The following is a 17,619-nucleotide window of genomic DNA, read 5'->3' on the forward strand; positions in this document are numbered from 1 at the left end:
ACTTGGTCCTCAGGTGTTGGGTGGTCACTTGACTTAAAGGCGATTCCTGCCCTGCAGTAGTCATAAAGGAAATACTAATAACTGAGTAAGAAAGAATGTAAGGATTATGACCTTTACCTTTATTACAGGAGGGAAACTTCAGATACATTGATAATGATTCTTATGTAACTTTGATTCTTCCGCAATAGATTTCAAGTAATGTTTTGTTTTTCATTATTTCCTAGCTGGAGTACCTATGACGAAATTTACTGGATGCCATGATGGGAAAGAACATCTTTTGAAATAACACCAGTGGATCAACAAATGAGTTATAAAAAATGTGAGGCCTGTTGAATGATTTATTCAAAACTGAATAAATGAAACAACTGAATAAATGAAATTGCATATATGTGATTCATGAGTTCACAAGTGATTAAGCTTTTTCCCTTCACCTGAAGTGGCTAGAACACAAATATCAAACTAATACTTGTCATTACATTTATATTTAGTTTTCCCATGGTATTTGCACATAGTATTCTCAAGTCCTTTGTAAGTAATGTCTTTGCACATAAAACATGCACATCTTCCCTATACTTCAAAATCATATTTAGGTGACTTGTACCTAATACAACCTAAATGCCACCTAAATAGACTGTACTTATCAGAGAACTGCAACAAGAAAAAAGTGAGTCTTGTATACTTCATTTGGTATTGGATTGATCCCAGGGGGAATTTACCGGTAGGATGCATCCCAGCACCAAACCCCTTTTTAAAAAATGTTTTCAGTTGTAGATGGACACAATACCTTATTTTGTTTTATGTGTTGCTGAGGATCAAACCCAGTGCCTCACATGTGCTAGGCAAGCACTGTCAGTGTGCCCCAGCTCCAGCCCAGCCCTTTTTTGATAGTGTTCCTCAATTGCTTGGAGACTTCATTGCTGAGGCTGCACTCACAAACATTGCAATCTTTCTGCCTCAAGTCTCCTGAGTTACTGGTATAATTGGTTTGTGCAAATGTAGCCGGTACTGAAATTTTTTCAAATTTTTAATCCGTGATTGGAATCCTGATGTGGCACCCCTGTCTATAGGAGGTTAAGGAGGCTAACTGTACTTCTGCCTTATGTCTAGGGAATGGAATTATAGAAATCTACAACCAGTGAGTGGATTACTAACAGATAGCGAATACCAAGGGTATGGAGTATATTTATCCTCTTTTGGGTACTGGGGATTGAATTTAGGGAAGGTTGGCACTCAGCCATTGAGTCACATCCCCAGCCCTGTTTTGTATTTTGAGACTGGGTCTCACTGAAATGCTTAGGGCCTCACCTTTGCTGAGGTTGGCTTTGAACTTGCAATCCTCTGGCCTCAGCCTCTCAAGCCACTGGTATTACAGGGCTTTGCCACCTCACCCAGCTTAATTTGTTTTTCCTTTTTGTGGTGTTGGGGATAGCCTTGTACATGGGAAGCAGTTTATTCATTTTTATAATTAAAAAAATGTGATTCTTAACATCAAATGTGTAGTGATGGGTTGCAGTGTTGTAGCACAGCATGCAGCTGGATTATCTTGTGAATTAAAATTCACAGGTGCGAGGGTGAGAGCAAAGTTACAGGGTTATTTGGACTGACCAATTAGAACTCCCAAAAGGTGGAAGCATCCCAGGAGAGGGACACCAGAGTACCTATCTAGGGCTTTATTTAGATCTGCAAGGTGAAGGGACCTGGCCCTCTACTCAATCCTGGTTAAGGCACACTGTCCATGAGCTTTTCATATGCCCTTTGGTCCAGAAAAGATTACTGTGCCCCTGTTTTGATAGGGGTCCAGTTACAGCAGATGTCTCACTTTTTTCTGCATTCTCAGGGATCAGTCTGCTTTGTTGAAGCTGGCTTGTGTCTAGTATCTCAGCTCTGCTATTCAGGCCTTACCTTGGAGAAGCCCAAGTTTTCTGCCTCAGTGTCAAATATACTTCACTTTCAACTATTCACTTGAAATAAGGATGGAATATTTTCATGCTAAGTGTGTTCTCTACCACTATGGTGTACCATCAAACAGCCTTTTCAGAGGAAGACCTAGATAGTAAATTTACACAATTTCCCAATGAATACTGCAGATGAAGTCTAAATTGTTTCAAAATGATAAGAGTAGGTGAAGGCTATACTAAGACTCTCCAAAAAAGCAGGCATGGTTGGTCTCACAGTGCTGAAGATCATGGGAGAGGGCAGAGAAGCATCTGTGAAGCATGGGTGGTAGTTACAGATGGAACACCTGTATATAGGGATAGGTCCATTGAAGAGTCCTAGGTGATGGAATGTCTTCTACATTTTTACTTATTTTAAGATACCTTTTAAGATCAGAATAGACAGGAAGAGTTGGTAATAGTAATTTCAAATGGGATGTAGAGTCCAGCAAAAGAAAGTTTTTCCAGTCTTTCATTTCAGATTCAACCCCTACCTAAGGTTTAGAAATTCCTGGAAACCTGCACTTGCCCCAATGCAAGGCTGGATTATGGTGATTTTGCTGTGTTCCAGCAGCATCTATGCTACCATCTCCATAGCCCATTACATAGTGTTGACTCCTGGTGGCAAGATAAGCAGAGTTTGCAACAGGAGTGAGATTGGATCCAGAAGGGAGCAACATCCCTGAGGAAAGAGGAACAGATAATGAGAGCAAATAGTTAATCTACTGAAATATGCCTGTTTCCTCTGTCCCACCCTCATACCAAGGATTGGACCCAGGGGTGCTTAACCACTGAGCCACATTCCCTAGCCTGTTTTTTTTAAAAAATAATTAAAATTTCAAGATATTGTCTAAATTGCTGAAGCTGGCTTTGAATTTGTGATTGTCCTGCCTCAGCCTCTGGAGCTGCTGGGATTACAGGCGTGTATCACCAGGCCTGGCTAATCTTTTATTTTTATTTTAGTTGTGAGTGGACACAATAACTTTATTTTATTTTTATGTGATGCCGAGGATCAAACCCAGGGCTTCACACACTAGGCGAGCACACTACCACTGAGCCACAACCTCAGCCCAGCCAACAACCCAAGTCCCTGGCTAATCAAACTTTTTCTGAGTTAAAACTTCTGAGAAAATTCTCGAGATTTTGGTACTAAGGTCCTAAAAATGAACAAGTCATGTCAGAGGAATACAAATGTTCACATTTTATGCAGCATTAAGACCACCTCATATGCTATTAAGCTGGTCACTTTCCCATGTCATACAGTTTAAGTTTAAAAAGTAACAGTGTACAGGTTAGCGTATCTTGTACTTACATAGAAAAAGCCCTGTTTCTGATGTGCATTTCTAAAAGACCTCTGTACAAATGGTAAGAAAGGTAACCACTGGGGCTGGGCACCATGGCACATGCCCATAATCCCAGCTGCTCCGGAGGCTGAGTCAGAAGGATCTCTAGTTCAAAGTCAGCCTCAGGAAAAGCAAGGTGCTAAGCAACTCAGTGAGACCCTTTCTCTAAATAAAATACAAAATAAGGCTGGAGATGTGGCACAGTGGTCGAGTGCCCTTGAGTTCAATCCTTGGTGCCTAAACAAAAAACAAACAAAAAAACCCCACAAAAAACGCCCCCAAAACAAAAAATAAACCACTGGGGAAGGAATTGGGACAGAAATGAAATAGGAAGAATTGTCATGATTTTGGACCACATGATTTTTTTTTTTTTTCCTTTTTTCCAAACCAGCCTTGTGCAAACCAGACAAGAACTCTATCACAGAGCTACACCCCATCCCACATGCCTGTTTTTTTTCATAAATAACTAAAAAATTAATCATGACTTTTTATTATCCTCAACCACACAGAAGGGTTAAGTAATGGACTTTAGTCCATGGGATTTGAGTTGCTTTACTATGGGAAACAAAAACTGGGAAATGCTTAGAGCATCTTTTCAGAGGTTCCCACTATACTGCCATGCTGCAGGAGGCCTTTCAAGGGAACTGCAGACTCAAGCAAATGACAGGGAGGGAGACAATGAATAAACTTTGCTGCCGAACTCTGCGGCATCCAGACATAGCACCTGCGTGGAGATAGATCACATTCCTGTGGGCCAGCTCATCATTGCAAGGTGGGGAGAATCCTTGGCCTTGATGCCAGATGTCCTCCTGTACTACTTCTCTGTGTCCTGTTACTCTTTGGCCACAGTGTTAGATTTTTGTAAAGAGAATGCTGAACAAGTCCAGTCCTCGTCAGTCTGAGTCTGAACTCTCACTCGACTTGGAAGACTTATGCTTCTGTTTTTTCTTCTTTTTCTTTTCCTTCTTCCTTTTCTTATGCTTTTCTTTCTTCTTCTTTTTCTTATGCTTCTCTTTACAGTCTGAGGAACTGGAGCTGCTCCCATCCTCATCTGAGGTGGAATCCTCCAGTAACTGTTTTAGTTGCTGTATCCTAGACATATGAGATTGATCAAAGAAATGTGATTCTTAACTTTGAATATTTCTTTTATGTAAATGTGATTTGAAAGCAGTATTGAGGTGGGTCAAAAAAAAGTCATGATTAACTGCTTCTCTAAGGTAAATACTTAGATTTTCATTGTCTTAAATATATGTGTCAGTTCACGTGGTCTTTATAACTTGTGAAAGATGCATACTTTTTTTTTTTTGTACCAGGGATTGAGCCTACCTATGCCTAACCCCTGACCCATATCCCAGCACTGCTTTTTTTTTTTTTTTTTTTGGTACTGGAAATTAAACCCAGGCGCACTTAACCACTGAGTCACATTCCAGTTCATTTTTATATTTTATTTAGAGACAGAGTCTTGCTGAGTTGCTTAGGGCATTGCTAAGTGCTGAGGCTGGCTTTGAATTATTGATCCTCCTCCTGCCTCAGCCTCAACACACTGAGATTACAGGAGTGTACCATAGCACCTGGATTTTTTATTTTAAGAGAGGGCCTAGCTAAATTGCTGAGAATGGCTTTCAACTTGTGATGCTCCTGCTTAAGCCTCCCAAGCTGCTGGGATTACAGGCGTGCACCACCACACCTGGCTACAAATGCAACTTAATGAACTTTTTCCCCACTGCTCAGTGTCAAGATCTATCTTCTGAGGAACTACAATTCAGTGCAACCAATTTGAAAACAATCCCTCCCTGTTCTGTGGTTGCAGGGTGGTGTACTGGGGAATGAACCCAGAGGCTCCCACATGATAGGCTGCCTTGTCCAGGTTGTCCTTGAAAACTTGATCCTCTTGCCTTGCCTCAGGCTCCTGAGTACCTGGGATTATACATGTGCACTATTATTCTGGGTTCCCTTTTCACCCTCCCTTTAATCATGTCTAAGAACAAACTTTAACAAAAACTCAAATCCTCAATATTGGTGAAGATAAATTAAATCACATTGAGGAGTGAATTGACTATAAGCAGACACCACAATGTGGGTTTCCAACATCAACTCTAGGGGTTTAAGTGCTTGGTCAAAAGGATGCTGGCCTATTCATTCCCTCCACATTGGCCTGTTCTGCAATGACTCCTGACTTCCCAATCACTCACAATTAATGACCTCACCTCACATCCTTCTCATGTCTTTTATTCTCTCGAATGATGTCATACATGGGATCTTCATGTGCCTTAAGGGATCAGAAAAGGTTAAGATTTTGTTAGGCATCATGGACTGGTAGGTAAATAAAAATAAAATCTGTATTTTATTTTTACTTAAAATATATATTTTTTTAATTTGTTCTTTTTAGTTATACATAACAGTAGAATATATTTTGACATATCATACATACATGGAGTATAACATCCCATTCTTCTTATACACGATGTGGAGGTATACTGGTCATTTATTCACATGTGAATATAGGAAAATTACATCAGATTCATCCTACTGTCTTTCCCATTCCCATCCCCTGTCAAAATCTCTAGTTTCTTTGATATAGTTTCATATTTAACATGTTCTAACCTTCTTAGGGGTCATTTCACTGTAAACTCATTAAAGCTAAAAAAAGAATTTTCCAATTAGAAAAATACAGGAAATAATATTCTTCATGAGGAAATAACTACACAAATAGTGGCATGATATTTGTATAAAACAGTGCTCAATTTGAGAAATACTGAGGTGATGTTTTTTGGCCTAGATGACGAGAAGATAGTATTAAGTGAAATAAATGAGTCACAAAATGACGTGTAATAATGATCCATTTAAAAGTACATAAAAATATATGCTACAGGAGCTGGGGTTGTAGCTCAGTGGTAGGGAGCTTGCCTTGCATGTGTGGAGGCACTGGGTTTGATTCTCAGCACCACAAAAATACATAATTAAAATAAAGGTATTGTTTCCCACTACAACTAAAAATAAATAAAATAAATAAGTAAATAAGTAAATAAAATATGCTGTATACCCCAAGAAGTCTAGAAATATACGTGCATCCAATTACTTTTCGTAGACTCACTCTGGGGAGAAAAGTAAGATTGGACTTGGTGGTATAAATCTTATATGAGTTTTTCATTTTGTTTAATAAGGCAAATGTATTCTTGGATTATTTACATACTTGAAAGTGGCTTGAAGTCAGGCATGGTGGCACATACCTGTAATCCCAGTGGCTCCAAAGGCAGAGGAAGGAGGATCCCATATTCAAAGTCAACCTCAGCAATTCAGTGAGGCTCTAAACAATTTAGTGAGATCCTGTCTCAAATTAAAAAATAAAAAAGGACTGGGAATGAGGCTCAGTGGTTAAGAGCCCCTGAATTTAATCCCAGTTACAAAAAAAATGTATCCTAATATAGAAATGCATATAGGAAGTAGGGTACAGTGGTATACACCTGTAATCTTAACAGAGAGACTGAAGCAGGAGGATTCCAAGTTCTAAGCCAGCCGCAGCAACTTAAGGAGGCCCTAGGCAACTTAGCAAGACCTGTCTCAGAACAAACAAATATACAGGAGAAACACAATAAGTAAATTATCTCAATTTAAAAAAGAATATTTATATTTGGTACCAGGGATTGAACCCAGGAGTGCTTAACCACTAAGCCACATGCCCAGCCCATTTTTTAATTTTTTATTTTGAGACACAGTCTTACTGAATTTCTTAGGGCCTTGCTAATTTGCTGAGGCTGTCCTTGAACTTGTGATTCTCATCCTCAGTCTGCTGAGCTGCTGGGATTACAGGTGTGTGCCATCATGCCCAGATCCCTTTTTTTAAAAAAGGAGACAGGGTCTTCCTAAATTGCTTAAGGCATAGCTAAATACCATCAGCAGATGGTAGCCTTGAACTTACAATCTTCCTGCCTCAACCTCTGTAGTCACTGGGATTTCAGGCATTCACCACCATGCCTAGCATAGTTAGTTTTTAAATTAAAGAGTTTATCTATCAAAAATGCATGGTATAGGTTGGGATTCTGGCTCAGTTATAAGAATGCTTGCCTAGTATGTATGAGGCACTGAGTTTGATCTTCAGTACCACATAAAAGTAAATAAGATAAAGGTATTGTGTCCATCTACAACTAAAAAAAAAGCATGGCAAAGGTGAAGTTACCATCTGACAACTCTGATTAAAGGCTTTTGGGGAATGTATTCATATGAACAGTTGATTCACTGGTGACTACTAACTCATTTGATATATACTATCTTTGATAAATGTGAATTCACACTGGTGTTTTACTTACTACTCTGAACTGTTCTAGCTTCTGGTTGCCTTTGATAAAGAAAGGGCATTCTTTGTCGCCTGTTCGGTGACCGTACCGTTTACAACGCCAACCTAAAAACAGAAAGGGCAATATTTCTGTAAGATAACATTTTTTGATCTCAGTAGATTAAGTTTTTCCTCATTAGTCTCCAAAGCTAATCAATGGATAGAAATAAAAGTAAGTTTCTCCCAAAATACAGATCAACAAATTTCTTCTGATTCTTGAATCTTAGCTTTATGAATAAAATATTCTCTCATCAAATATTTAGCAAACATTTCCAGGCAAAAGCACCCCAAAAGGGGATATTTATTTTTAGTCTCCCTGAATATTTTTGTGTCACTATATTTTTGTGAATAAATCTTTTTATCAAATGCCTCTGATTCTGCAGGCTAAGGGTGTAGGTCAGTGGTACAGTGTGTTCTTAGTAAGCCAAATAGGCCCTGGGTAAAATTTCCAGCATCAAAAATAAATAGCTGGAGCTGGGCATGGTGACACATACATGTAGTCCTAGCGGTTTGGGAGACTGAGGCAGAAGGAACACAAGTTCAAAGCCAGCCCCAGCAAAAGTGAGGTGCTAAGCAACTAAGTGAGACCCTGTCTCTAAATAAAATACAAAATAGGACTGGGGAGGTGGCTCAGTGGTGGAGTGCCCCTGAGTCCAATCTCTAGTACCCTATCCCCCTAAAAAAAGCAGGGAGCCATGGTACATGCCTGTAATCCCAATGAGTTGGGAGGCTGAGGCAGGAGGATCACAAGATCAAGACCAGCCTCAGTAATTTAAGGAGACCCTGTCTCCAAAAATATAAAAGGGCCAGGGATGTAGCTCAATGGTTAAGCTCCCCTAGGTTTAATCCCTAGTACAAAAAGGGGGGGGGGGTGCATTCAAGGAACTCTAGCAACCTTAACCTCTTGAGTACCTGGGATTATAGGTTTGGCCCCCATATCCAGGTGGAACCATCAAGTTTAGTAACATATACATAATGAGAATGCCAGGAGGAGTTAGAGGAATAAATATTTGAACAAATAATGATTAAAAAACTTCCCAAATTTGATGAAAACAATGTACAAGACCAAGGAGCTCAAAAACTCCAAGTAGGATAAACAGAGAGGGTCATACCTACACACAACATCGACAAATTTAAGAAGCCAAGATAACAAGAGAATTTCGACAACATCAAGTGAATGTAGTTCATCACATATATGCAATCCTTGGGCTGGATGTGGTGGTGCATTCCTGTGATTCCAGTGACTCAGGAGGCTAAGGCAGGAGGATCGCAAGTTCAAGGACAGTCTTAGCAACATGGTGAGGTCCCAAGCAACTTGGTAAGACCCTGACTCAAAAAAATAAAAAATAAAAAGAGCTGGGCAAGTAGCTCAGTGGTTCATAGTGCCCCCTAAATTCAATTCTCAGCACTAAAACCTAAACAAAAGAAACAAACAAAAAAATCCCAAATATGAACAATTCCCAAGAAGGAATTAGAAAATGTGGCCATAAGGCAGTGGAATGATATATTATTATTTTTTGGTACCAGGGATTGAACCCAGGGTGTTCAACACTGAGCCACATCCCCAGCCCATTTTTTATTTTGAGAAGGGTCTTGCTAAGTTGTTTAGGGTCTCATTAAATTGCTGAGGCGGTTTTGCACTTGCATTCCTCCTGCCTCAGCCTCCTGAGTTGCTGGGATTATAGCATGTGCCACCAAGCCTGGCTGGAATGATATATATCTAAATGCTAAGACTTAAAAAGAAAAAAAAAATTGAATACTGAATGAAGATTCAGTTTAGAATTTAAAAAAATGGTATGATTATTGAATCAGAATTTCATGCCAGCCAAATACACTTCAAAAATAATGGAAAAATGAAGAATTTCTAGATTAATAAAACTGAAGGGAATTTGAGGGCTTGGGAGTTTAGCTCATTGGTACAGCAGTTGCTTAATATACGCCAGGCACTGGATGTACTCCTGCCCCCCAACGAAACAAAACCAAAATTACAGAATTTGTTGTATATAGAGTTGCCCTATAAGAAACAAAGTCAAGAGGCTGGGGGTTGTAGCTCAGTGGTAGAGTGCTTGCCTAGCACTTGTGAGGTACCAGGTTCCAGCCTCAGCTCTACATAAAAATATATAAATAAAATAAAGGTATTGTGCCCATCTACAACTAAAATATTTAAAAAAGGAAGAAACAAAGTTGAAATTATGTGAGGGCACTACGGGTAACTCAAATTCACATGAAAAAATATGGCACCAGTAAAAGTAACTTGAGAGGTATATATAAAAGAAGTGACAAATGCATTTCATGGTACTTCTTTCATTCTCCTCCCTTGTTTAAAAAAACCATCCCATAAAGTAATGTTTATAAAACTGTGATGACAGACTTATTATATATAAAGATGTAATTTTTTGGTGTATGGGGGGTACAGGGGATTGGACCCAGAGGTGCTTAACCACTGAGCAATGTCCCCAGTCCTTTTTTTTTATTTTTCACTTAGGGTCTTTCACACAGGGTCTCACTAGGCTGCTTACAGTCTTGCAAAATTGCTAAGGCTGGCAATGAACTTGTGATCCTCCTGCCTCAGCCTCCAGAGGTGCTGCTTCACAGGTGTCTACCACTTCATTAGGCTAAAGATGTAAGTACACGACAATAATAGCACCAAGGGAGGCAGGGTGAGGTATAGAATGTGCATAAGAACTCTTCCTGTCCAGACATACCCTCTGTGGACCCTGATGGCTCCTCTAAAGTTACATGCCTTCCAGTGTATCCTCACTCCCATGGCATTTCGAATTTCTACCATGGAATATCTATTATTTTTTTTTTTAAGAGGAATATCACTTGTACTCCTGATGTGATGAGAGATCAATGAACTTGGAGTAATAAGCTTTTGAGTCATTTCTTTGCTTCTTTCCTGTTTCCTTGAACCATTTACAGACATAAGCTAGTTTCTTTTCTTTTCTAGAAAGGAAGATCATGCCATGATCTCATCAGGCTCATGCCTATAATGAGACTGCATGCATGCCAGGTACTTGGAGCTGAGGGAGGAGGACCTGTAAGACCCTGTCTCAAAACAAAATAAAAAGGGCTGAAATGTAGCTCAGTATAGACTGCTTGCCTAGCCTGCAGAAGGCCCTCGATTTGATGTCCAAACCCCTGCTCCCCCAAAAAAGAGGAGTGTGCTAAGACCAAGCTAAACAGAACTTAACACACTTTGTAAATTGTTACATAATTGTGTATATGGAAGAGTGCTATGGTTTGGATAGACTTGCTCCTCAATGGTTCATATGTTGGCAGCCTCCTCGAAAGTGTATCAGAGTTGAGGTGGTGAATTTATAAGACATGGAGCCTGGTAGAAGGTAACTGGTCATTGGGGTATGTTCTGTCTCCTGGAATTCCATTAGTTCCTATGAGAATGAGTTGTTATTAAGAGAGTTCATCTGATGAGTTTTTCTCTTGAACATAACAGGTTCCCTTTCCACTGCTCAGTCATGAATGATGCAGCCAGGGAACCTTTGCCAGGATGCCAATGTTATGCTTTTTGGACTCTCCAGTCACGAGATTAGTTAGCCAAATAAACTTTTTTATTTTCCCCAGTCAGAAACTGAACTCAAGGCCTTGTATATGCTAGCCAAGGGCTCTGTCACTGAGCTAAATCCTCAACCCCCGCAAAAAAAGTTCTTTATAAGCTATCTAACTTTTGAATCTTGTATGAAAACAAAACAAACAGACCAAAATATTAATATAAAAAAGTGTCATTTAAACTCCTCCACACTCACACTGCATAACTTTGACTTCTTTCCCCAGGGGCATCCAAAGTCCTTTAGTTGGCGCGTGAGCCAGAAATTCCCTGGCATGCTCGTTGCCTGGTACATCAGGAATACAGTCTTCTGGCTTAGTCTCATCTTCCTAAATGAAGGGAACAATGTGTAAACAACATCGCAACAAAGCATTAGAATTGTCCCTACTTCCTAGCAACCCACTATTGCCTGGCTTTCTCCTATGCCGCAGGTCCCAATGTCACCTTCAGTCATCCCCAGGAGCAAGAAAGACAAATTATACCTGACAGAAGAAACAGGAAATCAAAGGAGAAGAACTACACCAGAAAAACAACTTTCTGCAGAAAAAAAGAAACTTTACTACAGGAAAGTTATAGGGAAGCACAAGTCTGTCCTTCAGAGGGAAATGATTTGTGAGTGCCACATTCTGATGTAAATTAGATGCAATGATCAAAAAAAAGGTTTCCCTCCCTCACAATGTGTGGAATCAGGCAAAGCATAAACACGGGAGCAAGGGGCGTGGAGCTCAGTGGCAGGGAGTTTGCCTGGAGTGTATAAGGCCTGGCTTCTATCCCCAGCAGCACCCAAAAAAAAAAAAAAAAAAAAAAAGTAAACCAGGTTTTCTGTAATAATAGAGATAGTATGTTATATTAAAACAGGTCATTATGACCTGGCATGTCTGTGCACACCTGTAATTCCTCATCCTACCCAGGAGGCTGAGGCAGGAGACTGCAAGTTCAAGGCTAGCCTGGACAACTTAGTGAGACCTTGTCTCAAAATGAAAACTAAAAAGGGCCGTGGATGTAGCTCAGTGGTAGAGCGACCCTGAGTTGAATCCCTAGCACCCTCCTAACCCCCCAAAATAGAAAATTATCATTCACAAGAGGCAATCTGTTTTCACCTGCTTTTCTAAGTTTCCCTCATGCAGAGACACCTGACAGGGTGGCCAGGGAGCTGGGAGAGGGGCCCTGTTCAGGGAGGATGTAGTAGATGTGTTCTCAGGTCTCCCCAGAGGCTGCTCTTTGAGCTGAGGACACTAGAGACCCCAGCATGGGGTGTACTGAGGAGCTGACCAGGTGAGGTAGGCAAGGCAAATGAGGCAGCCAAGCTTTGAGGAAAGGCAGCCACAGTGAGAGAAGGGGAGCTGTGGCCCAGGAACGAACACACACACACACGCCTGGCTGGTTCTTTGGGGAAGGGAACACACCTGATGAAATTTCCACAAAGGCACAAGGCCCCAAATTAGGACTCATCTGGTGTCTACAGGGACGAAACAGTATTTTCATAAAAGGAGGTTTAAAACCTATACTGTCATTTTTCCTAACATGTTATTAAGTGTGCAAGTATGTCTAACAGAATAACCAGAATACAAACTTCACACTAACCTTGATGAGCCCAGGAGGAGGTTTTTCATAGCTAAAAAAGAAAAAAGCAAAACTTTACCAACCATATTAAGAGAATCAAACACACCAAGTTAATGCAAAACAGAGGTATAGAATTATTATTTTTTATATTTTGATAAACCTTTATTTTATTCATTTATTTTTATGTGGTGCTGAAAATAAAACCCAGTGCCTCACACATGCTAGGCAAGTACTGTACTACTGAGCCACAATCCAAGTCCCAAGCTATAGCATTATTGATTAGAACTTTTAGCAAAGATAAGCTTTTCTCTTCAACTCAGAAGTGTGGAAAGGTTCCTCTGCCAGTGCTCAGCTGCACCCTCCTATCAAACACTCACCACTTTGTCTTTTTCACCCTTGAAGGACTGTACCCTGTGATTTTTTAAAAAAATATTTTTGGTTGTAGATGGACATGATATCTTTATTAATTTTTTTATATTTATTTTTTTATGTAGTGCTGAGACTCGAACCCAGTGCCTCACGTGTGCTAGGCAAGCGCTGACTGTACTCTGAAGAGACCCAGAGGTTGGGTGTGAAAGTTTACATTTCAGATAAGTAGCTACAGGGGAAGGAACACTGTACAGTCGTCTGTGTGCTCAAAGAACAAATCTCAGGCTCTTAAAAGCATCTGTACTGCTTTCACAAAGAGTAACACATAAACATTTTTACCTCAGATCTGTGACTTCTCTGAGCCTCCAGGGAAGTACTCATTTTAATATCTCAGAATAGATGGAAAGGACAGAAACATTTAATGTTGTAATTTTTTTTTGTTCTTTTTTTTTTCTGATTCTCTCATATAGAGTTTAAGAGACACTTCAGAGGAGAATGAAAATTAAGGATGATAGTCAAGGAGAGTATACTAAGGGAAAAATAAATGATTTTCCATCTCCTCTTCTGTTAAGATGTGGGAGAAAACCACTAGGTGGATGATGCACGAGAAATGCCCAAGTCATTAATTCAGATCTTTTCTAAGGGTCAAAGGAAGATCTGCCCCTGAACAGTATCTAGTAAATGAATGCATATGAACAGAATTAGCTTCTTAGAATTGGCACAGTTCTCTTTCCCAAATTGATACTTGGCTATTTACATGCTAGGCAAGTGCTCTATCACTGAGCTATATATCCCCAACCCTGTTTATTTTAAGACAGGGTCCTGCTAAACTTGCCCAGTCTGTCCCCCAACTTTTATGATCCTTCTGCCTCAGTACCCCAAGTAGCTGGAATTAGAGGCATGCTCCCCAATCCTCAGCTTTAACATAACTAGTAACCGAAGGTGTGTCATGACACAGGGCTAATTTAACAACAAAAATGGAAACTGAACAATCTGACAAGATGGTAGACCCCATTTGGTAGCCATTTGTTAGAAATATTAATGTGATGCCTCATGCATCTGGACTGAAAGAAGTTTGGTATCCCCAAATCTAATAAACACATCATTTTAAACCTTAAGAAGACTTGTACAAACAACAAAATATGGCTAATTAAATTGAGAATCAAGCTGAATGTGATGGTACAAGCCTATAATCCCGGGTTCTAGAGAGCCTGAGGCAGGATTGCTACTTTGAGGCCAGCCTCAACAATTTAGCTAGACCGTATCAAGATAAAAAAAAAAAAAAAAAAAAAAAAGACTGAAATTCATTAATAAAATTTAAGCATTTTTGCCAGAATGAAAAAGAATGTGCTGCTTTGCAATATGTTAACATTAGAATTGGCATTTTCTAAAACGTCCATTTTGCAACTGGTTTCAGAAATTTAATGAAAGGTGGCTGATGTTTATTCTTAGGGCTAACCAATTCACTAATGTAACACAGGAAAAGATACTTCTCAATGTTTAGAGTAATATTTAAGTACCAAATATATGAGATTACAAAACTGGAATAAGATAATTTACTCTTTAGATTCTGAGCTGTGACAGTTAAGATCTGCATTTGGCTGAGGATGTAGCTCATAGGTTAGCCCTGGCTTAGTATTAACTGCTGTATCTACTATGACAAAAAGTTAATAGATTAGCTTAAAATTGTTGGCTCCACTAAAACAGTATACAGTTTAGAAAGGTGTAGTTATATCTCAGAAGTATAAGCTAATTGGGCTTGGTGGCACATGTTTCATCCCAGGAACTCAAGAGGCTGGGGCAGGAGGATCATAAATTGGAGGCCAGTCTCAGCAACTTAGTGAGACCCTGTCTCAAAAAAAAAAGGGGGGATGGGGATGTGACTCAGCGGATAAACATAAACAACCCTGGTTCAAGCCCTGGTTAAAAAAGGAAAAAAAGTACAAGACCAAACAAGACTCTGAAGTGGCCAAAGGCAAACATGTCAAATAACCTACTCAGTGTGAGGTTTCAACTGGAAAAATTTTCACTAATCTGAGACTCTGACCACTGGGTTCAGCTCTCATTTAAGGGTTATTTGGTTACTGTATCCCTGTCTTAACTATTTAATCTTGATTTTCTATAAAAGTTGGTTTTAATCTTTCTCAGTAGTGAAAAAGGTCTGAACTACAGAAAAATTTCATAAATATTGACAGCTGGGTAGGACCGGGCTCTACTTGGCCTTATACTAGGAAAAGATCTTTGAATATGTGTCTGGCTTGCATGGGAGACTTACAGTGACTTGAAAGGACCAACATGGATCTACAGTGTGGATGCCAAAAGTGCGGGTCTCTATCCCTTAACTACTGCCCTGCTGAAATTAAAAGTATTCAGCTTTTGGGCCAGACCCCCAACAAAGGAATGGGTTTGACGTCGATGTCAGAGGTTTGACATCGTTAATTAGGAAAGATTTTGAAAACTCACTGAGGTCCTTTACTTACCTAACTTACATAGCACAGGTAACTATAAGTATTTGAAACAGAAACAAATTACTGAAAAATCCTGTGACTATCACATTTAGAAATGTCTGAGTTTTATGGCTAACTATGGAATTACAAAGAGGTGAACGAAACGATAATCTGATCTACCTAATGTTTGTTTTGGGGGTCAGAACAGCGCCCCCCATCCTGTTTAGACTGCCACAAACTAGAATATGCCACCCCAAAATATAAAACCCTGACATACATTGAGCTAAAAGGAATTGAGAACCAGCCAGAACAGGAAAACTTCAATAGCCCATCAATTGCCTAAAATAATTTATAAGACTGTCCTTTTATAAGGGTATCTTTACACCTAAAAGGGAAATTTAGGTGTATGCTATGAGGAAGAAAACAGCTTGGAGTCAACTGTTATCACCTCAGACTTTTTGAAAAAACAAGGCAACCTTTATTCCATTTCTTCTCTAATCTGTCTCCACATCTCTCAGAAGCCCCAAAGTCCTATTCCCAGACTCCTCTCTCCAGTCCTTTCAAATAATGTTACTTTTTGTTTTACTGGGGATTAAGCCCAGAGCGCTCTATCATTGGGTTACAGTCCCAGCCTTAAAAACAAAACCAAACTTTTTATTTTTTATATTTTAAGTTGCCCAATCTAGCCTGGAAGCTGAGATCCTCAGCCCTTTCTTGCGACTCATAAACTAAAATGGCTTTTCCCGTCTTCGAGGTTTCTGCTCATTTAACGGAGCCCAGTCAAAGAACCCAGAAGGGCGGATTCAGATTCCACTGGACTCTCCTCTGCAGGTCGCCTGGACTCCTGGCGGCCTCTGCAGCGAGGGTCACCGAGCCGCCTCCACCAGGCCGGGCGGACCCTGAACCACGGCGCTGGCCCCGGGCCCCGCTCGCCGAGCTGCAGCGGCCCCTGCGCGCCCCGGGCCCGGCCTGGGCTCCGAGGGCTGCGGAGGCGCCACACTCGCTGTCCCCGCCGCCCGCCCCGGGACCTTCGGGGCCAGCTCTGGGCGCTCCAGTCTCCTCCCCACAGCGCAGCGACACGCCCGGGTCTCCCTCCCCTTAACGGCCGAGGAAGAAGAGTCGGGGTGGGCGGGCGAAGGGAAACGCCGAACCACAGGCCCCGAGGTGCCGGCGGGGCGTGTTTGTCACTCAGTCCTCGACGCCGCCCGCGCGCCCGAGACGCGGCTGGTCCCGGGGCGGCGGGACACGCGCGCGGCCTCCCGGGGCCGACACCGCCCTCCACGTGCGCCGGAGGCGCCTGTGGGGCCGGGTCTCCCCGCCCAGGACGAGGCCAAGCCGGCGAGCGCCGGGGCCGCCACCCTTCGCCCCGAGGAGCCTGAGGCGCGGGCCCTCGTCGCTCGGCCCCGGGCTCCGGCCGCGGCCCAGAGGGTCAGGACCGCCCGAGCCCGGCCTGGCGCGCAGCCCCCTCCCGGCGAGCGGCCGCGGCGCCCGGCGGACTCACAAGGACTCCAGGTGCTTGAGCTGCTGCAGCTGCTGCGCGTCGTGCCGCCGCCGCTTTTGCTCCCGGCGCCGCTGCAGCTCCTGCTCCGCCGGCTCCCGCGGCCGCCGCGAGCCCCGCGCCCCAGCGTCGTCGGCCCCAGGCCGGGACGACATCGCGGCCCCCGCGCGCGGATCCGGCGGAGGCCGCGGCCAAGGTCGCAGTTCCTTCCTCGGCGCCCGACAGGCCCGCAGCGCCCCCTCCCGCCGCCCCGCAACCCGCTGGGCCGGGGCCGGTATCCCAGCTGAGGCTGCCGGGCCCCCGCCTCCGCGCCTCGGCCCCCAAGTCCAGAACCCCAAGTCCGAGTTCCCCTAGCCGGGTTCTCTTGCGCCCCCTGGCGGCGACCTGGAGCAGAGGCGGGCGGGGGTCAGGGCGGAGCCTGAGAGGCTTCCTGACCCAGGCTACCTGCGGGCCACGCCCCTTTGTGGGCCTGGGTTTGGTACTAGTCTCGTGTGTGTCTTAATACATGGGCCTGGACTTTCCGATGAGTTTAAGTGCACTTATAACCTATTGGCAGGATTCATCCAT

The 17,619-nt window shown here is 42.3% G+C and overlaps 1 protein-coding gene across 1 annotated transcript; it reads right to left on the reverse strand.

Moving 5' to 3' along the window:
- Window positions 1-3,038: 3,038 nt before the first annotated feature.
- On the reverse strand, window positions 3,039-17,495 carry LOC306668702 (retinitis pigmentosa 9 protein-like). The gene is made up of 6 exons (XM_079152375.1): window positions 17,056-17,495; window positions 12,760-12,790; window positions 11,375-11,504; window positions 7,585-7,676; window positions 5,485-5,546; window positions 3,039-4,369 (listed from the first exon to the last, which is right to left on the reverse strand). Exons 1-6 carry the CDS (start codon window positions 17,205-17,207, stop codon window positions 4,171-4,173), a joined length of 666 nt encoding a protein of 221 aa, XP_079008501.1. The 5' UTR covers window positions 17,208-17,495; the 3' UTR covers window positions 3,039-4,170.
- Window positions 17,496-17,619: the final 124 nt, after the last annotated feature.

This window comes from Sciurus vulgaris (genome assembly GCF_902686455.1).
Source record: "Sciurus vulgaris genome assembly, chromosome: 8".
Classification (NCBI taxonomy): Eukaryota; Metazoa; Chordata; class Mammalia; order Rodentia; family Sciuridae; genus Sciurus; species Sciurus vulgaris.